At 41.9% G+C, this 23138-nt stretch overlaps 1 protein-coding gene across 1 annotated transcript in view; it reads right to left on the bottom strand.

Moving 5' to 3' along the window:
• Positions 1-663: 663 nt before the first annotated feature.
• ASB4 (ankyrin repeat and SOCS box containing 4) overlaps positions 664-23138 on the bottom strand; it is a 61005-nt gene continuing 38530 nt past the window's right edge. The window contains exons 3-5 of the mRNA XM_002918927.4: positions 12732-13222; positions 3816-3929; positions 664-2370 (exon numbers count right to left, since the gene is read on the bottom strand). Coding sequence (XP_002918973.1) covers positions 2182-2370; positions 3816-3929; positions 12732-13222 — 794 coding nt within the window. The 3' untranslated portion in view covers positions 664-2181. The remainder of the gene's footprint in view (positions 2371-3815; positions 3930-12731; positions 13223-23138) is intronic.

Raw genomic sequence — 23138 nt, 5'->3', positions numbered from 1 at the left:
AATGTATGAGTAAACAATTCAAAACAAATAGGCACGTATTATGTGCTAATTAACATAAAATGTTTAAGCACAAGCAAGCAGATTAACATTTCCTAATGCAAGAAACACCCTCTCCCTTTGTCCTCAGCGTTTTATTGACAAAGACAGTGCATCACAAATTTTTCCGCCAGAATATTCCTGAAGGTGAGGGCAACATGCGTCCCCACCCAGCATTCTAGGATGTGTTCCAACACCACTTGCTGCAAACAATTTTTTGAAGGATCACTGTTTTTATATGAATAGTTTACACAAATTCAGCATCCTTTTCCACAATACAGATCTTGTTTTCGTACGAATTAGTTATCTCAAAATATCTGAGTAAGACTGAAGAAAATCAGAAATATTATTGTAACTACCCATGATTTTTCCTACAGGGCACAGGGCATATGAGAATCCCAGTTTAGAAGCACAGTCTAGGTGGTGGGCTGGTGGAATACTTGACATCATCTCTACTCAAAACTCAAGCATCTAAAATTAAATAAGATGAAGAAGGGACACCTGGGTGGCTCAGTAGGCTAAGCGTCTGCCTTCGGCTCAGGTCACGATTTCAGGGTCCTGGGATCGATCCCAGCAATGGGCTCTCTGTTCAGCAGGGAGCCTGCTTCTCCCTCTCCCTCTAAGCTCTCATTCTCTCAAAAAAAAAAAAGAAAAGAAAAGAAAAGAAAAGGCGAGGGACCACACAAATAAACCTGCTTACAACTGGCAAATGGATTGGTCTGTGCTTAATTTCTTCTGTTCTAACTTCTAAAAAAAAAAAAAAAAAGCAATGCTAAGAGGCAATGAGCTTACCTAAAAGTGATTAGCAAGAACAAAAAAGCGAAGCGAAGTTGGCCTCATAAACCCTGAGGTCCAGAGGTTAATCATCTACATTTCACTTTCTGCAAACCACTAACTAACAAGCCTGATTGACACACTTATCTTTACAAGTTTCTCAAACTTTTACCATTTCCAAAAAGTCTTTCTATTTGCTCTTTCGGTAGCCAACCATTGCCAGCAAAGTGTTCCTTATCTTCTGGCTAAAAGGCTCTGAAATGTCAGTCTATTACACGATGAGACCAAGTCATCAACTGAAGTTCTTTCCTTCACACACTTCCTTGTACACATCTTACTAAACTTTCTTGTCGCATACCTGGGAGCCATTGAGTGTGCAATATTTTTTCCCAAAGAGAATTCTAAGCAGGAACTCAAACGAAAGTAAAAGAGTTTCTAGATGTTCAGAGAAACTGAAAGTGAATACATTTACACTAACAGCAGCAGGACCTCCCTCTATGTCACACAATCCCTTCACTCTTTTATATTCATGCTTAAAAGGAAAATCACACTTCAGGGCAGAAACATGACTTCGAAACACAAGCACTAAAACTGAGTCTGCACCTGTACCGTTGCCCCTGATATCTGACACGGCAGTTTCCTGCTTGTATGTCCGGATCCTCTGCTAAATGGTGAGATTCTGGAGAGCAGGAGTCCTGGCTTTAGACCCTCATCACATCTCCAGTCTCTGGCTCAATGGGCATATGTTGAAATGTCCATTTTTTTTTTTATTATTAAGTGGACTGGTCTTTGTTTTTCATCTCTACTTTAACTCAGAGATCTCCTTGTTTTGACTAGGCTCAAATGCTCTCTTCCCCAAAAGTAAGTTGAGAGGGGGGATAGGAATTTGCAAAACTAGTGACAATAATCCTTGCTAAGCGGTAATGGTGGTGAAGGGCTGGAAGCCACTGGGATTAAGAGGCCAATCACAAAGCCTATGATTTTGCCAACTGAACAGTAATGTAAACCTATTACTGATAAGGGAGAGAATGAGATTGGTTGTAAGAAAAACTGGGTCCCATTTCAAATGAGATGATATATGAAAATTTTACAAAAATATATCAGGCACCAAATAAAAACACTATACACATAAGTTATTACCGCTGTCAGTACCTTCTGGATACCGTCTTGTCTTTGAGAATTCCTTAACTTTACTTCTTGTTTATTTCCCCTCACCGTGATACCCTAGGATTAATGATATAGAGTTTGTCAAGTGTTTTGAAATACCTGAAGTGTTATAATCAACCCAAGTACCATTTTATTTATGCAAACTGTGTCTACCTGGTGAGTCCACTTAAATATCTAGGATTGGGAACTTCTGTCTCATAAAGCTTAATAAATGATTCCCTCTGGCTCTAAAAGCAAGTACTTTTTCAATGACAATGGGAGGGAAAGCAAAGGAATTGCTCGGTGACATCTGTTGTGCAACGTTCTTCGAATGGCGCATCTCGATAAATGCATGAGAGTCCTTGGAGAGTTACTGCACACCGTGAAGAGAGAGTGGTAGAAATCCCAGTATCTCTGCAAAGGGAGGCAAGACAGGTTAGAGTCAGAAAAGCCCCAGAGCTTCCATCAATAGAAATCAACAATGATGTATTTGGTCCCTACTTTATACACAATGGAAACTTTCTAGGGTCTCTGACAATGAGAAAAATTAAACATGAAATTGAGATGGGGGCTGAGGCAGTGATACGTGAGGAGAAAAGGGAGACGAGAGGACATAACATGCCACAATTCAGAAACCCAGGAAATGAGATAACATATACTCATGTGAACTGCCTGGACCAGTGTATATCCAAGCAGCAATTCAAAATTAATCTAAATACTACTGTATATCTTTTATGTGCCTTATGTGGCCCATACATTCAGATATTTGTTCTGTTAATGATGTTAACTAAAAGTTATAAGTCACTTTTTCAGGGTGAGATACTTCAAAAGGAGCAGAGTACAATCGCACCGAAGCCATCAGCCTCTGAGCCCGATGAGCTTTGCACTCTGTGCCTGGTACTTCTCCACACGCTGGAGACAGACTGTGACTGCTGAAACCGAGAACGGGAGGCTCAGTGGGAGGGCTGGTTCACCAAGGCAGTGAAGTCCATTTGCAGAATGAGAGCTCAGCTCTGTCAATGGCTTTCTGCATGACTCATTAAGGATTTTTAATACACTTAAAGTCTTCAAGATAACTAAAAGTGAATGAAATAGAGGTGCCTGGGTGGCACAGTTGGTTAAGTGTCTAATTCTTGGTTTCGGCTCAGGTTGTGATTTCAGGGTCGTGAGATTGAACCCCACGTGGGGCTCGGGCTCAGTGTGACATCTGCTTGAGATTCCCTCTCCCTCTGTCCCTCCCTCTCATTCTCCTCTCTCTCCCTGTCTCTCTAAAATAAATAAATACAACTTAAAAAAAAAAACAAATGAAATAATCTACATGAATGACTAGTCTTCTGGTAAAAATATTATATAAGCAATCTCAAATATTACTATTATTATTATTAAATCATCGAAATTATTGAGGAGAAAGTAAAACTGTCACCTTTATACAAATGTTCAACTTGCCCTTAAATGGAGAAATCCTCTAGACATTCCCAAACACTACATACTTGGTACATCTATTTATTCTCACACCTGAATTTTTTTTAAAGATTTTACTTATTTATTGAGAGAGAGAGAGCATGCACACAGAGGGAAGGGGAGCAGCACACTCCCTGCTAAGCAGGGGACCCAATGCAGGGCTCCATGCGGGGCTCCATCCCGGGACCCCGGGATCATGCCCTGAGCCAAAGGCAGAATCATAACTGACTGGGCCACCCAGGAGCCCCTCTCACACCTGCATTTTATAACCATTTGTCTTATTGCATTTAAGTAGGTCTTAAAAGTGCCCTCAAGACCAGTTTTTTAATTAGAATTTTCTGTGCTTCTATTGAACTATTTTACGGTGAAAACCCACAGAAAGTGAATGGATTCTTTACCTCCAGGTCATCATCGGGGATAGCTCTTTTCCACTTTACGTTCCACTTGATGTGCTCGTAGGCATTGACTACAACTTCAATCGCTTTGGGACAAGAATGGCAAGCCTGTATTACCTGTAGAGGAAGCATACGCCTTTATGTGTTCAATGCACATCTATGATTCATTCACTCTCACAGAGACATCAAGAACTTATGGACTTAGGCTCCTTGGAGCCCTGAAATGCTTTTGTAAAGCCTCACGCCTTTGAGTTTTCAAACACACTGCCAGTCCCAAGGTCCATGGGAAGATTAATAAAATCACACTAACTTCCTTCAACATTCAGGAACAAGTGAAAAAGAGGTGCTAACAAAGAAGGTGGGAGCCTGATGAAAGGCACATCCTGCCCTTACAACCCTCACCCCTACCCATTGGAACACCTCCAGCTTCTTTTTGCCAAACTGACCCATCTCCAGAAGTCCTTTGAGTGTGGCCTGTTTTCATTTCAAAGGGACCCAGCTGGTTCTGCAAGGTGCCGCACAACTGGTCCACACGGAACCTGCAGCAAAAGTACTCCTGACACCGAATTTGCTCAACTTTCTTTCCTTTGTCAACAGACAAGCAACCACACGCCACAGACTTTCAACTTTAAATTTTCTCATCATGAGTTATCCATGAGTTCCGTTTTTCCCTTGGAACTCCAGCAAACATATATCAAGGTCTCTGTGGAGTCCTCTTCAAGACCCCTCACTGGACGGGAGATGAGGAGAAAGACCCACATTGCTGCCATTGGAAGGGAGACATGCCTTTGCCCTGAAACAACTTTCTCTGAAGACAAGTTCTTCCTGACTTCCCAGTCCCTGTCAACCTCAGCCTACTGTCGTGGAGCAAAGGGTCACAACACTGGTTTTCCCACCTCCTTTACAAGGTCGTCACAAGTGATCCAGCACTGCAGTTTTCAATGTGGGCTGTTAAGAACCTACTGTCTCAAGGCCCCAGGCAAAACTGAGACAGAAAAATTATCAATGTAATACCCAGTTCAGTGTGTGTCTGTGCCTCTGTGTGTGTGTGTGTGGTGTCACCTGAATGGAGGGCCCATGTCAGCAAAGAGCTGATGTTAAGAGCATGTTAGGATGGAGCCAGCTGACGGTCCACCTGCAACACCAGTCTGAAGAGCTTGGGACTGGCTTAACAGGCAATAGGACTCTATCACATTTTCTTAACAAGAGAGGGTTATATTCAATCAATTCATCCCATTAGGACGCCTTTATTGAGCACTGTGTGTAGCACCATGACAGTAATTCTGAGAGGTTTATGACCTGTTTTTTGTCTTCAAGGAGTTTACAACCCAGTTGAGGAGAAAAGACATACATATTTCAAAGAGCAAGCAGCGTAAGTCAGTAAATAATAAGAGACTAGCTTAAAGATCATCAAGTGTCCCTTGAGCATCATGAGCAAAAGCACAAAGGAGAAAACAAGGATATCAAGGGCAGAGGGCCGTGAGGAGGCTGAATGGGAGTGCACCAAATGGCTTCTCAGCTAGCTTCACCGTCAGTCATGAGAATGAAGGGTAACCGAAGCTCTCTGAGAAAGAATAAGGTGGGCTTAATGACTAATCAGCTATGGGGAGTAAAGAAGGCAACTTTCAAGCCTGAGAACAAGGACATATGAGGGGGCCGCTGACGGAAAGGAGGAAACTGGAAGGGCATCCTAATTTGGGGATGTCAGAGCATGGGCAGGAGGAGATGTCACATGTAATGTCTTAATGTCAGCAAAAAATGTGCATGGTAACGCTCCACTGAGAAGGCCAAGATGGAGGTGAAGACTTGTGCCCCATTAAAGAAAGCGCTGGCTTACGCCACACAGCTCGATAATATACTCTGAATGGGAACAAATGGAAATGGTAGACGACCATGGTCCAAAGCCTGAGGTATCCTAATAGGCAGGAGAGAGGAAGAAGCAAAAAAGTTATAGCTCATTTTTTGAGTACTTATTTTGTGTCAGGGACAATGTTAAATCTTTGCACATTTGCCTTACTCAATCTTCAAACAGATTAGTTCTATACTTATACCCATTTTACAGATGTAAAATCTAAAATGGAGAAAATTTAAACCCAAGTTTATTTAGCTAGTAAATGACAGAGCTGGGATTCAAATTCAGGCCTGTATGACTCCAAAAGTCAAAAGGAAATCAGGCCTATCAAATAGTAGGGAGAACACTGGAAGCCGGGTTATCACCAGAGCCATGAAGATGAGAGAGAGGAAGATAGATTAGATACCACCAGACCTATGAGAAGGCCAGGGTACCAGGAGTTGGGTGGACTCGAACAGGGAAGGCTCAGACTATGGGGGACAGACAGCAGATGGATGCACACTTGTAACTAGGGCTGACCCATCCTCAACTTTAAGACCTTGGCATCACAGCGTACAGGGTTTGCTATAAATAAATGACTTCCCCTCCTGAGTTTAAAACCTATTAAAAAAGGAGATGAAGATGATAATCAGAGATCAGAATGTCATTTTTATTACTAATAAAACTGATTATATATAATATGTTGAATTATGGGACCACATCAAGCTTCTTGACACTCCACCCCAAGATTAAATTTGCATCCCCAAACTATGGGCCTCTGCCTGATGTAAAGAGCTTGTTCCTGGATGCCAATACACAGAAGAACAAAGATTTCAGGTTTTCTTTAGGCCCACAGTTAAGCAAGCAAGTTCAGTCTTCCGCCCAGCTCATCAGTAGGTTAAATGGAATAAGATTGGGGTCAGAGGTTGGTAGGGGTTTTATTTTAGCAGAACTTCTCCTACAAACACAGGAGACAAAGGAGATGGCAGCTCTCCTCTAATAGAACACAGCAAAACCCAACTGCAATGGCCCAGACCCAATGGGAATCAGGAACAACAAAATATGGTGAGGTGAAGCAGGGTCATCAGGGCGGGGATATCAGGGAAGAAAGATTTGTAAGAATCTATCGGAGCATAGTTTCAAATCAGGAGGACTGGCCTCAATAAAGGACTGTGTCAGCCCCAGCAAACAGGCCAACCAGAGGGTCTCAAGAAATAAGGGAGTTTTATTGAAATAAAGATTTGAGTCAGTGGCATGCAAAAAAATGTTCAATAATGAGCTTTCTGGAAAAAAAAAACTGTGAGTATATTTATATGTACTTAAATGTGATACGAATTTTTACTAATATAAAGAATGTGCAGCCCACAGTTTATGAATAATAAAATATCTAGTACTCTTTATTTCCTATTTTGTATAGTTAATTGGTTCTCACAGAATGCTTCCACTGATTTTTGTATCAATTTTGTATGGATATTGGATTACATTTATAGCCAAAATCTATGTCTGCAATTGAAGAATACAAGTTGTTACATGAATGTTGGTTGATATTTTTATTACATGAAAGAATAATTGTTTCACAAATGTGAAACAGTAAAGACATATATTGGAACATCACTCATTAGTCAATGACACGAGTTACTTTTTTGTTAAAATATATAATAGTTTTTGAGCACTGGGATCATAGATCCACACTTGTGCTATTCACAATGTCAGAGCTGCAGACACTACATACTTTGAAGTTTAATATGTATTAGTAACATCCTTTCCATTAATTTCTTAGGTTTAGACATTAGCAAAGCAACAAATCAGAGTCTGATCAGTAGCATTTGCTGATTTCTGTGGTGTAAATACTCCCACCTTGGCCTATTCATAGCTACCAACCTGAGGTCACTGAATGCATGGCTGGGAAGAGATGTGCAGTAACAAATCATTATACAATGCTTCCACCACACAGGTATGACAGACCCATGTAACATCAAGGTATGTAGAGTAAAATAATTAAGAAATACAAGGAAAATAATTAGAAAATAATGTGTTTTAAATACCTATTATCTTTGTTTTAGTATACTCTATTTGTTGTAAATTGATTTAATTTTTAGTAATGGCTGCATTTAACAACCAGCTCGTACCATTCCTGATAATTTCTCAGCTCTCATGAGTCACTGTGAGTCCATTTCGAGCAGTCAGCTGCTTTCCGTTGTCCCATATTTAAGCACAGGCATAAGTCATCACAGACTAACTGTATGTATTGAAGCTCTAAATCAGTGACGGTGGCTGGGTCCAAATGAGCACAGCATAAATGCTTGCGTAACGCAAAGGAACCATTCACATGCATATGCTGGGCACAGCGCTCAGAGCTGAGCTGCTGACCGTGGCTTTTTCAGCCATGCCTAACCACATCAAGAGCAATCCTATATCATCAACCCATAAGAGGCTGGGGAGGTAGGTGGGAGCCAGAGACCCATTGCTAAAGGACCTCTGAAGAGTCCTCATTTTCGTGTCTACAGAAAAGTGTAGACAGAAGGACTTCCATCTCGGTAGTTGGCTCTTAGGGTGGGAATTTTTGAGCACTTTGGTCTTAGAAAATTAAGGCAACTGGGGCTGCTCTTTCCTCTAGAGTTGGGATAAGAATGACAGATACGGAGCTCCAGGTGAAAGAGACAAAATCTGAGGTTGACTAATTTGTACACTAGCTATAAACCACTCTAATAGTATCATAGGTTAGCGCTACAAAAGACCCTACAGATTATTCAACACCCCCTAATTCAGAGACAAGGTAATTGAAAACCAGAGAGGCACACAGTAAGCGGAAGCATGAGGACTTAACCTCATGTCTTCTTAATCAGACTTTAGTGCTCTTTCAAATATATTCTGATTACTTTATTTTAATTCTTAGATAATGGCCAGTGAAATTAGTAGTTTAAGGGCATAAGTCTCATTGCACAGATAATTTGAAAGAAGAAACACTCTTTATCATGATTATTTGAGGCTGAGTTCTGTTGAAATTTCAAAAGAATTCTCTTTCGAATGTAAAGCTGTTTCTGGTAATATAAAGATAGCAACCATCGGGAAAGCCATCCACATCCTTCTCTAAAGACCTCCAGATAAATCCTTTCTGAAAGGATGATCTGTGACGAGAAGTACATGGGTAATCAGTTGATAACCCAAAATAGAGATTTACATTTAAGAGTCGCTAGTACAGAGAGGATAGCTGAAATTAATCCAAGGCTTGAATCGAAAGTATACTCATAATGGAATTATAAAACCAAAAAGTATGGAGAAATCATGTAATGGGGCTCTGCATATGGCTTAAGAGGCTACTCAGAAAACTGGCCTCTGTTCCACACGAATATCCTAGCCACTGACTCTTCATGGAAGCCGCACCGGTTACATGTAAGGACAAGACGGCCACCTACCTAACACAGGTAATTTGTCCCCAGATATTCCTTACTTTCCCCTTCCTGCCAACATCTTGATCACAGAAGAAATGTGGCTAAAAGTTACTCTCCTCTTGCAGCACATTACCTACTTCCCAACGAGGGTTTCCAGATTTAACAAATAATAAGAGTAATATAGACTGCCAGATTAAATTTGAGTTTCAGCTAGACAACACAGAATTTTTAGTGTAACCGTGTCCCAAATATTGCATGGGACATATTTATATTAAAAAATACTTCTTATATATCTAAACTTCAGATTTAACTGAGCATTTTGTTTTTTATTCTGCAACATTATTCTCAATCCCCGTTCAGATATAGTTCAAACTAAGTCATGGATATAAGAACATTATCCATTCATATTTCAGGAGCTTCCGTCACACATCTGGTGCCTCCATTCGCACCTGGCATACTCCCATATATCACAGGGAGATAACTGGTTACCTTTCATTTGGCTGAAAAAAAAATTAAGTAGTTCTTAACTTGCAGTCTTTAGATGCACAAAGTCCAAGCTCCCAGGGCTGGCATTAGGTTTTGCTGACACTGACCACTACGTTTTCTGCTGACAAAAGATGGTTCTCACAGCAGGAAAGGCTTCGTTAGGAGCCTGACAGCCTCCCGGGTCTCTTCACCGGCATGTCAGGCTTCTTCCAGAACTAAGACAGTTATACACACTGTCTTCAGGCCTCAATAATTATTCTACTGGGCAACAACAACAAAAGAGATCCTTAAGAGTCCTCACTCTCCAAATCATCACTCTACCCTGCCTACCAGGAACCTTGACCGTCAAATGAGAAAGGACTCCTGTGGACTCAGGGGAAGAAGCTCCTGCTTCTTCTTTGTCCACCTGGAAAACAGAAGATGCCCAATGAACTTCGCTTTCTGTGAGTCTCTGGTGTCTCTATTCACTCTTCATGGAAGAACAGTCGGACAAAAATTTCTTTTTACAGTGGCGGCACCTGGAGAGACCTCTACACACTTGCCCTCCTCATCTGGCCCCTGGAAGCATAAATTAAAAAACAGATTCAAGATAAATCTCCCGGCTATCCTCCCAAACCAAGTGCCACCTCTGTAAGCCACTTCGGCTGAGAAATTCTTTTTATATCGATATATCTGTGTGCAGAAAAGTACTTAATGATCCAAGAGACTGCCTGTATTCTGGGCTGCATTTGCAGGGTTGTTCAACAGCAGAAATCATCCTTACCTCCCCCAAACCCTCACACACCTTTCCCTCCCCTAGAAAAATGTCTTTCTTGCCCTACAAGAAAACCCAATCTTGGCTCCCTGGGGTGTCACTTCCTTCTGAATTATGCTGAGAGAAAAAAAATCAAATGTCCTTTTGTACCCTGGAAAGCAATTGCAGACCCTATAATTCTTTTTTTTCCCTTATGTAATTTATACATTGGCTTTCAGTGAAATACACCCTCTACAAATTTGCTTTGTATTTGGAAGACAGCATCTTCAGCTCTGACCTTGTTCCTTGTAAATAAGGAAACTGAATTCCCCATCCACAAGAGAACAAATCACTTTATCTTCTGGATAAATGAGTCAGTCATTTACTTGTCGTAAAGATGACTTTCTCTTTGGAAAGTCGGGCTGTGGAGTAGTTGTGCTAAATCACTTTGAAGCATCTGCATAGTAAATGGAATAGTTTTTCTTTAGTTTTCCTTTGGAAGGGGGCCAGTTCCCTCACACTGTCTGTTGGGTAGCAACAAAAATGTTTTTAATACCAGCCATCAACCAGTAGCCAATCCCGTCCTAAATCTCTTTAGCATATGGCCAAACCGAGGAGCTCAGAGGAGCAAAACACAGCAGAATGAGAACATGCCAACTCTGGAGAATGTCTTTGGAAGGCATCATCCGACAGCGAAGTTATAGGCTCGTGGAGCCATCGAAGTATCGCTGGGAGGACGGACTCCATAGACGAGGCATACATTTTGAGAGGAGGAAGATGAAAGGAAACAATTTTGTTGAGCACCACTACTGGGCTGGCTGATAGACACATCTTACTATTCCTGAAACACTTTGGAAAAGCTGGTATTTTTACCTTCATTTTTTTAGATGAGGAAATTGAAATCTGAGAGATAAGGATCTTGTTCAGGAATTGTAACGCACATAAATGGCCAAGCCAGGACTTCTCGCTAAGCCTCTGCTCCTAAACCTCCTCACGGTTACCTCTCAGAGGACTGCTTTGGGAAAAGCAGAGGACCTGGGGACCTTCTTCACATTTGCAGGACTTCTCACTGGAGAGGAGAAATTCTCTGCGAAGGCCTATTCACCTCAATCTGGCTCTCAAAGCAGAAAATGAGGAAAGGGTCTTCTAGCTACTTTTGCAGAGACCTGTTTTATCCACAACCAGCAGTGAGTGTCAGGCTGAAATACATTTCATCTCTGGGCAGTCTCACACATTGTCTCTCCCGGCTAGAAAGGTCACTGTGGCAAACCCAGGCCCAGAACACTGATTCCACTGATCAACATATACGCAATAATAGCAATAGTGACAGCCGCCATTTCTCTAATGAGTGCCATGCACCAGGCACAGTGCCAACACTTCTCAAATATTATCTTGTTTCACTCTCGAAGCAAGCTTATGAGAAGTCTATGATTAGTCACAGATAAAGTGAGGTAGGTACCTTTCTCCGAAACCTCCATGCCCTTCCTCCCTCTCCATCCTTTTCTCTGGAAAGAAGGTGGCCTTAGCAAATAAATACACATGAAATTATGCTTTTTGGAGTGAGCCGTAGTAGAAAGAGATCAATTGTTTGTCTTCTAGAAGTTGCACTATGAAGATGGCCTGACTAATGAGATGTAGGTGGGGCAAGAAGATGGATATAGACCAAAGGAGTGGTGCTTGCAGATGTGGGATGGGGCTGGGGCTGGGGCAGGCACTCTGCAAGGACTGACAGCGACGCAAGAGAAAGAGTAAAGAACAGTTTGCACCATCCTCTGGGCTCTGAGTATATCTGTGTGCTACTAGTAAAATTAATTTTCTTCTAATGTAGGACCACATCTGCATATTATTGCGAAGGCATAAGGGCAGAGTGTACCCATTACAGGGAGGAGTCTGAGGCTCGGGAGTCAAATTCAAAGTTAAATTCTTAGGAAAGTGGCAAGACCCAAGTTTGTTTGACCCCGAAGTCCAAGCTTCTTTATTCCTGGCATGAATAGCATGAATAGTCTAGAAAGAACAAGTTATAAGTGATAGTGCACAGATCAAAATTTAAAGCACGAACAATTTCATATTTAATTTAAAATACATTCTGCTTAAAAGATGGCAAGTATTTGCCCATCTGACATCACTGGCCTCTGCAGTAGATTTAAAGTCGCTTTCTGGTCTTTCTCAGTTCCGTCCCGGCAGAAGCTGTGAGCTGTTCACTGGGGCTCACATGAACCATAAAGAATTATGTGCCACTCTTGTTCTCATTCTTAGCTCTCAGCCCCAGATTTCAAACCGACTTGGACCAGGACCCAGTCGCCAGAGTCGTGTGTGTCAATGTGAGGTCAGTTGGAGAATCAAAGGGAGTTAGCGGGAGACTCAAGCCTCAAGCAAGCTTAAGTTAGCACCAGAGGGAGACCAAGCCCTCCTTGATGTGTCTTGGGACCCCGCTGACTACAGGGTTCTGCACTGGGCACCCTTGGCCATAGCCTCACCTTGTGGAACTGCGGAGGGTATATCCGGGCAGCCCCATGGTTCAGCAGGAGCTGGTAGCAGATCTCGGGCTGGGCAGCCGGGCGCACAGAGGTGACCTTCAGCACATACTGGATGGCCGCGCAGCCGTTGATGTCCATGAGGTTGGCTTCGGCGCCTGCCTCCAGCATCATGTGCATGAGCACGTGGTCGCAGTTCCAGGCCGCCTTGTGCAGCGGCGACTTGAAGTCGTCATCCCTGGCGTTGACCTCGGCCTTGTAGTCCAGCAGCATGCGGCAGACGAGGTGGTGCTCCCTGCTGTACTCTTGCTCTTTAAAGCGGAGGGCCCAGTAGGTGGCGATAGCCAGCGGGGTCTCCATGTGGGCGTTCACACTGTCCACTACAGCCCCGTGCTCCACGTAGAAGGCCACCAGCTCCGCGAGGCCGAAGTGGGCAGCCGTGTGCAAGGGCGTCTCCTCATCCTGGTTGTTGGTCTTCATGTTCACGTTGGCCCCTAGAAAGGGAGATTGGGGAAAACAATTACGTAAACATATTTTGCCATTATTCCCAAGGTTAAAGACTTTTCCCGCTGCTTCCCTTTTAACCTCTGACCGCCTTACATAAGCCATTCTTTCCAGGGTCCTTTGTTGGTCCCCAGGGAAGCCAGGCGTTTGAAACAACAGTGCCACCTCCTGGAAAATCAGCAAATGTACCGGGGTTGGGTAGGGGTGGGGGGAGAACGGAGGATTTCCGCGGGAGAGCTGGAGCGCTCTGTTGAGTTTTAGTTCTCACCCCCAGGTGGATTGGGAAATACAAAGTGATTCCTATAACTAAATAGCTTTTATCGATAAAATAGCAAATATCACTGAAAATAAAGTTTATATTGCAACCCTTTGGAGCTCATACAAGTGGCTTTAAATATCATCAATTTCTTTGAATGTTTCACAAAATCATGTTTTTCTTCTCTTTCAAGGGGGGGGGGGAACCGGAAAGTTTGGTCCAAGCAAACTTTAGTGTATGGAAATTGCCCAGCTTGGACTGCAAACAGGGGGTATTAGAGCCACCCAAGTCTCAGGCTCCTTTGGAGTACAACCCGGCAAAAACAAAAAGCACAAACCCTGTGACCACCAAGTTAGACTACAAGTCATATTTTGCTTGGAAAGGGGTAGAAGCCAGTATAATAGAAATACTCATTGAAAGAAGGAGAGTGACTTAGAGACATATTTGATTTATGGCTGATAATGGTTGTTAGAAATACAAATTTGTACTGTTTGGAAAGCTCTGCAGAAATTACTTAACAAGACCCACTTATCTAACACACCAGGAAACTGAAGTGAATTTTATTTTTCTGATAGAGCATGTTAAGTACTAGAATGGTCAACTTAAGAAGCTGAAATTTTCCTTCTCTGTCTAATTTAATGGGGTGAACGCTTCGACCCCGAGGGGGCCTACTCTATAATCAATTCTACTGGAAATTTTTATAGCTACTTCAAGTTTAAATCTGGAAAGTTTTTTTATTATGATGATTATTATTTCAGCAACTAATATTTATTAAGCACTTACCATTTGCAACATTCTGAGCTAAATGCTTCTCATATGTTGCCTCATTGAATCTTCCTAGCAACCCTTTGCAATAGGTGCAATTTTTACCCTAATTTTACAGATGAAGAAATTTGTACTTAGAGAGGCTAATAACGACATCAAGCTAAGAAGTGATAGAACGGAGGTTTGAAAGCAGACAGCCTGGCTTCAAAACCTACTACCACTGTACTGTCCTACCTAATGATTTTTTTAGAAGAAATCTTTCCTGTACTTTGCTCTTTTTCTGTATTTGAAAACTTGAAAGGACTAGAGAAATCACCTTGCATTTTGTGAATTTTTTAAAAATCTGTTTTGCATGTGTTGCTCCTTTATGCCTTTTTTTTGGGGGGGGGCATCCTGTGATCAGGTGGAACCTACTTAAAAGGGGCAGTATTCCCACATACATGCTCAGCATCCTATACAAAATCAAACCCCCAGTGAGGTTTCTGAGAGCACTTTGCTCTATAAACTCAGAGGCTGTCTGTTCTCCCAGCTTGCAGAGAGCAGAATTATAACCAAAGATGGTCTCCCACGGAGGCATCCGTGTGCATCAGTATTCCTCGCTGGAGAAGTTTTGGGTCAGATGTCTTTCCAGGTCAGCCCTTCTTTGCTCTGGAGGGAAATGGAATGAATAAAAATGGCTTCCCAGAAGCCAAATGCTGGGTCACTTCAGACACTGGAGAATTTCCAGTAAGGAAAGAATCAAAGGGTCAGGATGAAAATTTTACAGGCCAACTTGGAACAAACCACATCCTTTATTTTTTAATGTACTTGGACATTTACAATTGATCCTTGACCTGTTGGTACAACTAGATGTGCCGCATAGATTTCTTTTCTGAATAGGAGATCTTTATTTTTTATATTTGAATTGTATCTTTGAGTGTAACTTTCCCGGAGAATATATAAAGCAGGATGATTTGAGTACTTTTTTATTTTAGATTTTGTGATTCATTCAAGAAATTAGAGACCTCAAATATAAATTCTTGGAAACTTTTAACAAATATTCTGTTTTTAAAAAAAGATTTTATTTGAGAGAAAGTGAGTGAGAGAGAGAGAGAGCATGAGTGCGGGGAGGGGCAAAGGGAGAGGGAGAAGCAGATGCCCCGCTGAACAGAGAGCCCGGCTCGGGGCCCGATCCCAGGACCCTGAGATCATGACCTGAGCCGAAGGCAGATGCTTAATGGACTGGGCCACCCAGGCGCCCCTTAATAAATATTTTTTTTAAGATTTTATTTATTTATTTATTCGACAGAGATAGAGACAGCCAGCGAGAGAGGGAACACAAGCAGGGGGAGTGGGAGAGGAAGAAGCAGGCTCATAGCAGAGGAGCCTGATGTGGGGCTCGATCCCAGAACGCCGGGATCATGCCCTGAGCCGAAGGCAGATGCTTAACCGCTGTGCCACCCAGGCGCCCCCCCTTAATAAATATTCTTAATGTGCAAATATAATGTGTTAGTTTCCTAACACTGCTGTAACAAAATACCACAATCTAGGTTGCTTGAAACAACAGAAATTTATTCACATTTCTGGAGACCGGAGGTCTGAAATTAGGGTGTTGCAGGGTTGGCTTTCTCTAAGGGCTTTACAGGAGACTCATGCGTCTCTCCCAGCTTTGGGTGATGGCTGACAATCCTTGGTGTGCCTCGGCTTATAGATGTATCACTCCAGTGTCTGTCTCCATCTTCGATCACATCCCAGGTCAAGAAATCGAACACCTCCCAGAGCCAGAGAAGCCCTGCACTTTCCTACTCTCCTTCCCTGGCACAACTCCTCCAGCCCACCGGAGGGAGGTACAATTCTCCTTACTGTTTTGCATTTCTTATAGTTTTACCACCTTTGTATGTATCTCTAAGCAAGAGAGTTTCATTTCATTTATTTTTGAACTTCACATAAGTAAAATAATAAACACATATTCTTCTATGACTTGCTTCTTTCATTCAACATTATGTTTGTGAAAATAATCTATGCTGTGATGTTTAAGCTGTCATTTGTTCCTTCTGTTGTGCTCTGTCTCACTGCACAAGTAATCCACAATCTATCCCTCCTGCTGGTGATGGGCATTTCTAGTTTCAGGCTATTCCAAACACTGCTGCGATGAGCATTCTTGTGCATTCTTGTACCCTGGTGCTCATATGCCAGGGGTTTCCCTGGGGTCTACACCTGTAAATGGAATGACTGGGTCATTGGGTATGCACACCCTCACCTTTATTAGATGGTGCCCAACAGGTCCAGTGTGTACTTCCATAAGCCCATGTGAGCGTTCTTGTTGGGCCACGTTCTCATCCACAGTTGGTATTTTTGCTGTATTTAATTTTAGCCAACCCGGTGGGTGTGTAGCGATAGGTCATTGTCTTTAAATGTCTGTTTCCCTAATCAACAATTAGCTTAGACAAATTTTAATATTTTTATTGACCCACATTGCCTTTTGTTTACTACCATAAACATTTCCATGTTGTTACAGAATTCCTTTAAATGTCATTTAAAAGGAACGATATCATATTCCACAAATCAGTTTACCCAGCTGTTGGATATGAGGATTTTTTTCCCAGCGTTTTGGTCTTATAATTAATGCTACAATTAATAAATTTGTATGGAAATTTTAAGATTATTTCCTCAGCATAAATTCCCCTCACATTGAGTCATTAAGCTGAAATGTGTGACCTGTTTTAAGGACTTTTATGAATAATTGTAGCAAGTTATATAACTCATTGATGCGTAGCAGGGATATTTCACTCACCAGTATGTTGTTATACATTTAAAAAATATTTTTTGCTAGTTTGGAAGTAAGAGGTCTTCTTTTTAAAAAAATCTAAATTCATTTGATTACTAGAATTTGAACACTTTCTCTGTAATTATTAACTAGTGGTATTTTTTCTTTAGTTAATTGTCTAAAGGTTTGTTCTTTTATACATCACAGCCTTTCTGCTTTGTTTACATTTATATGAACTCTTCATTAAATTAAGAAATAGGCCTGTGTTATCATAATTGCTACAAAATTTTTAACCACTGTATTTTGATTTTTCTTAAATACAATGATGTTAATTTTCGATAGTCAAATTTTTCCCATTTTTTAAAAATATTAGAGTGTCCTACTCTTCCAGAGATGGCATTGCTATCCAGATTCATTATAATTTAGTTTTTTTATATATTTTTAAAATGTTTAACATTTGATTCATCTGGAACTTACTCAGGTGTAAACATCAATTTAGGAAGAATTGACCTTCTTACAATATAGGGTCTCTCCATGCAGAAATATGGTCTGTTTCTCCAACAGCTTTCTTTACATTCTAAATTATACCTCCCACAAATTCGCAACAATTTTCATTCTAGGTGATAAATTATTTCATTCGGGGATAAATTATTTCCAGGGTAAAGTCACTTTTAATGAGAGAGAGCCCTTCATGAACCTTTTAATTTATGCAAGATGATCTTCACAAGTAGTCTGGGATGCTAGTAAAGGAGACGGATACAAATTTTAATTGGTACTGATGATAAAGAACAAGGACTTTTCAGGTTCTCTCTGTAGGCAAAGAAGACAGAGATTTGGGTTCCTTAAGAATGGGATGAAGAGGAGAGACAGGATGAGAATATGAACAGAAAGAGTGAGAGCTGGCAGCAAGAAATGGCTGGGCCAGGCTCAAGGGGAAAGATTGAAGCCAGGATTACTGAGGGACAGAGTGCCAGTCAATATTAAATGTTTTCTGTGCTCCCGTACTGTGGGATAGTATCCTTTCATTACTCCCCAACAGATAGAATCAATTTCATCCATCTTAGTTATGAGACTTCACATTTTCTTGTCATTTTTTTCAAATACAATTAAATTGCGTCAAGTGCCCATTTGCTAGGTTGGCCGATCATCAGCGCGCCATCATCATGGTGGCTCCATCTGCTGGGCTTTGCTACTCCCTACAGGCTAAGGGTTGGCCCTCAAAAGCTTCCTCTCCAGAGCATCCGCGTTCCCCGCAACTCCTGTCACCTCAAGAGCTACTTCACAGGGGGAGCAGAGAGCAAGTCTCTGTCACTACGAAAACTGTCATTTCTCTATCTTTCCGGACTCGGGGAATCCACATCCCCTACCATATCCCTAAATACCCCCTGCCTCCTCCCTGTCCTAATGCACTTGAGTTCCTGAAGCCTGTGTGTAAGTGGGGTGATCAGTGGTGAGGCCGAAGACGAGGCCAGCCCAGTGCTTCTCAATCCTTTATGACGGTCTTCCCTATTCTGCAAGGAAATCCATAGATAATAGCATTTGCCTTCATATCTCATCTTTTAAAAATAAATAGGGGCACCTGGGTGGCACAGTGGGTGGAGCGTCCCACTCTTGGTTTCAGCTCAGGTCGTAAACGCGGGGTCGTGAGATCGAGGCCCCGTGTTCAGCTCTGCACTTGGTGCAGGGTCTGCTTGGGATTCTCTCTCCCTCTGCCCCTGCCCCCTCCCCACGTGTTCCCTCTCTTTAAAATAAATAAATAAATCTTAAAAAACAACTATATACAATAACTAACTAACCTATATAGGCAAAATGAAAGTAATTTCTAATAATTACCACTACATAGTTATGATTGTTACGAGTAATATAAATGTTACAATGATGTACTATAAAATTCAATATCTTAATGACTATCCTAGATGCCATAATGAAATAGTGGTTTGCTTAAACCCATATGTAGAAGCCTAATAGCTACATATTTGAACCGACCCTGGTGTTCTGCATTGTAATTCAAATAGCAGAAAGGCCGTTGCTATAATGAAGGTTATTCCAAAATGAGGGAAAACATTGGTAAATTTCTGAATAAAACCAAGTCCAATCTTGCCTTGATTTATGCTGTAATCGCATTCTTGAAATTGTTCATATCTATTTACAATTAAAAAGTATTTTGTGCTTATATGCAAAATGGAGTTAGGTGAGAAATCTACAGTGTTACTACATCTAAATATCTAGTATTATATCAGCACCAAATCTAAGATGTTTTACAAATTATGCAAAATTTAAACATACAGAAAATTGGTGAAAATATTATAACAGACATCTATATGCCTCTACCCATATCTGACAGATAATTTTTGCCATGTTTGCTTTATGTTTTCCAAGATAAAATTTTACAGGAAAAAAAATACAGCTCATTTCTCCTTTCTTCCCTTTCTTTTTCTACCAAGACAACTACTATCCTAAAACTGTTTTTTGTCATCCCCCTATACTTTTTGTTCTTTTAGCACTCATATATGTATTCATAAACAACATATACACTATTATTTGGTGTTTATAGAAACTATATAAGTGGCATCTCATTTTTCAACCTGTTTTTATTAGTCACATTATGTTTTTGAGCGGAGAGCTGATCTTTTTTTCATTTCAGCTGCTGAATAGCTTCACATTATATAATTAAACTACAGTTTAACTCTTCCTCTACTAAAGACAGCTGTTAAGCTTTTTCATAATAATGATATCTTTTAAATTGTGCAGGTGTTTCTTGAGAGAAAAAAAGTAAAATTACTGAGTATTAGTGTATGAGCACTTTTAACTACATTAAGTTATACTTAACAGTGGTTATACCAGTTTATAGGTCCATTAGTAGAGTTAAAAGGTTCAATGTCACTTCCAAAACTCAATACCATGAAACTGTTTAATGTTTACTGATTATATGGTGTAAAATGGTATTTTTTATTTCATTTGCATGCCCCTGGTTACCAATAAGCAGAATGTCTTCTCGACTTGACAACAAGATTCTCACTTGTATTAGTTGTTTTTTCATAGCCTCTGCCCATTTTTCAGTGGGGTTTGTGTCTTTCTCATTTATTTTTCAGGATATAAATAAGATCATTATGGAGATAATGATAAAGAATTCATTGAAGACAAAGGACTTCAATAAATTGGACACTTCACTATGTTCATGGATAGGAGATTCAGTATTATAAGGATGGCAATGTTTCCTGAGTTAATCTATAAATTTGATGCCATTCAAACATTTTTTTCACAGAATTTTCACAGAGTAAAGAGCATAGCAATTTTGGAAAAGAGAGGTAAAAAGAATGAGAAGAAAAGAAGAGGTGGTAAAGAAGGTCTTCTCACACTACCAGATATCCAAGCAAATTGTAATAAAACAATGTAGGATCGATGCATAGAAAGACAACTGGGCCAGTGAAACAGAATGTAGAGCTTAGAAACAAACCTATTTACAGAAAGCATCTATAATGATAGATGGGGTATTGCCAATCAGTGGAGAAATAATAGACTATTTAATAAAAGTATTGGGACCAAAGACAGTGTTGTAAAAGCACAAATTAGATCGGGTGTGTGTGTGTGTGTGTGTGTGTGTGTGTGTGTTAAATTCCAGGTTAGTAAAAGGTAAGTGTAATCAACTAAATAATCAACTTCTTAAATAAAAGTGTAGGAGTTGGGATTGGGGGGGAATGGGGAGTCTTCCCTATTGGGTCACCATGTTTACCGAATGCTCTTCCAGCATATTAACTCTTGATGAGACAATTTCATCCAAGACTTCCATTAGGGGTGCCTGGGTGGCTCAGTTGGTTAAGCGTCTACCTTTGGCTCAGGTTATGATCCCAGGATCCTGGGATCGAGCCCTACATTGGGCTCCAGGCCCGCATCAGGCTCCCTGCTCAGCAGAGAGCCTGCTTCTCCCTCTCCCTCTGCCTGCCGCTCTGCTTACTTGTTCTCTCTCTCTATCTCTCTGTCAAATAAATAAATACAATCTTTAGGAAAAAAAAAGACTTCCATTAAATCTATTAGATCCAAGCCTCCTGTTAGATCTAAAACAATAAGGTTACATCTTCTTGAATTCTCCACTTCCAATTTGCCTGATCTGTATACTGCCCCATACACCTGAGTGTGCACACAGTGTTGGTGGTCTCACTTCCTTATTCAGTCCTTCAGCAGGCTGGAAGAAGCAAACACCAGCTGAACAGTCACTAATGTTGGTTTTGTTCCTACTCTTTGTGCACAACTTCCTTAAACATTCTGCATGGCAGAGACCAGCACCTCTGTCAGGGGGTCACTCCCAAGATTTAAATTATTCCTTGACTCAGGAATGCACCTTATTGTTTTATATAATGCCCCAGCAAAATGGCACTGGGAAGCAGTTTGTCCCACTCCTACATTTGAATTGATCCTCTTTTCCTTATCTGCAGTCCAGCCCCTCTCAACTTCCTCTAGGTTAGAAGAGCAAACCTGAGGAATCTATGTTTTCTGGATTCTCCAGGGATTTTGACTTTCCCTTAGGCCACCAACATCTTTGGTCCCGACCAGCTCAACATGGAACGTTTTATCCATTCTTTGAAATGCTCTCTTCAATAACAGGAATCAAGTGTTCATCTCAAGACTCACTCACTCACTCCATAAACACTTACACTGTTTCTATTCTGTGTCAGGTACATACAGACACCAGTGTCCACTACGGTCAAGATCCCTGCTATCAAGTCACTTCCACACTAGATGAGAGTTAGAAAATAAACACACAAGGAAATATGTGACAAGGGAGGGAGTTAAGATGGTGGAGGAGTAGGGGACCCCTTTTTCAGCCGGTCCCCTGAGTCAAGCTGGATAGGTACCAGACTAGCCTGAACATCCACGGAATCAGCCTGAGACGCAGGAAGATACATCTGGATCTCTACAAATGAACATCTCCAGTGCTGAGTATTGAGGTACGAAGCGGGGAGCCGTGAAACCGAGCACAGATATTGGAAGATAAACGGAAGGGGGAGGGAGCCGCCGCGTTTGGGCGCCGGGAAGCGGTAGCCACCTGCACAGGGGAGCGGGCGGACTTGTGGGCCAGCACCCACGAGACAGCTGACTGAGACCGTGAGCCGGGAGCGCGCGCCACCAGACTTCTCACGGAACTCCGGAATCCCGGTGTGCTCACTGGATCCAGACCGAGACCGGGAGCTCTGGGAGCGCACGGGGGCGGCTGGCGGCAGGCAGCTTGTGGCGTTAGAAACACAAAGGACAGAGACGTGCTGGCCCTGGAAGTGAGGGCTGGGATGCTGGGTGTGGGGCACACATCCCGGGATGCTGCAGGGTCGAGCAGCACCAACAGTAACAGAGTTAAAGTGTCCAGAACATCAGTGGAGAATGGGCCACAATCCCTCTGTTCTGTGACAGAGGCTGAAATTTGGCCGCTGCTGCTCTGACTCTCAGAAGAGGCACAGCAGACTGCCAGGGAAAGCCGCCAAAGAACAAAAGCCTGGAAACACCGGCTCACAGGGTGCCCATCCCCATCCCCCCTCGCAGGGGACACAGAGACTCTACCCAAACAGGGTTGCCTGAATATTGGCGCAGCAGGCCCCCTCCCCCAGAAGGCAGGCTGAAAAATCAAGAAGCCCACATCCCGGGGCGCCTGGGTGGCGCAGTCATTGAGCACCTGTCTTCGGCTCAAAGTGTGATCCCGGTGTTCCGGAAAGGAGTCCCTCATCGGGCTCCTCTGCTGGGAGCCTGCTTCTTCCTCTCCCACTCCCCTGCTTGTGTTCCCTCTCTTCCTGGTTGGCTCTCTGCCACATAAATAAATAAATAAATAAAATCTTTAAAGAAGAAGCCCACATCCCTAAGGTCCCTATAAAAAAGGGGCATGGCCTGGGACCCAGTCAATAATTTGGGCTCTGGAAACCCCGCAACTTCTCCTCATCAGAATGACAAGAAGGAGAAGCCCCCCCCCCAGCAAAGTAAAAACAGTGAGTCTGTGGCCTCTGCCACAGAAATAATGGATATGGATGTAACCAAATTATCAGAAATAGAATTCAGAGTAACAATGGTCAAAATGATGAGTAGACTTGAAAAAAGTACTAATGAAAATGTTACTGAGAATATAGAATCCCTAAGGATGGAAATGAGAGTGAATCTG

The sequence above is a fragment of the Ailuropoda melanoleuca genome, chromosome 1, assembly GCF_002007445.2.
Source record: "Ailuropoda melanoleuca isolate Jingjing chromosome 1, ASM200744v2, whole genome shotgun sequence".
NCBI lineage: Eukaryota > Metazoa > Chordata > Mammalia > Carnivora > Ursidae > Ailuropoda > Ailuropoda melanoleuca.
The sequence above is the reverse complement of the archived record's forward strand: the minus strand, read 5'-3'. Positions and strand labels throughout refer to the sequence as shown.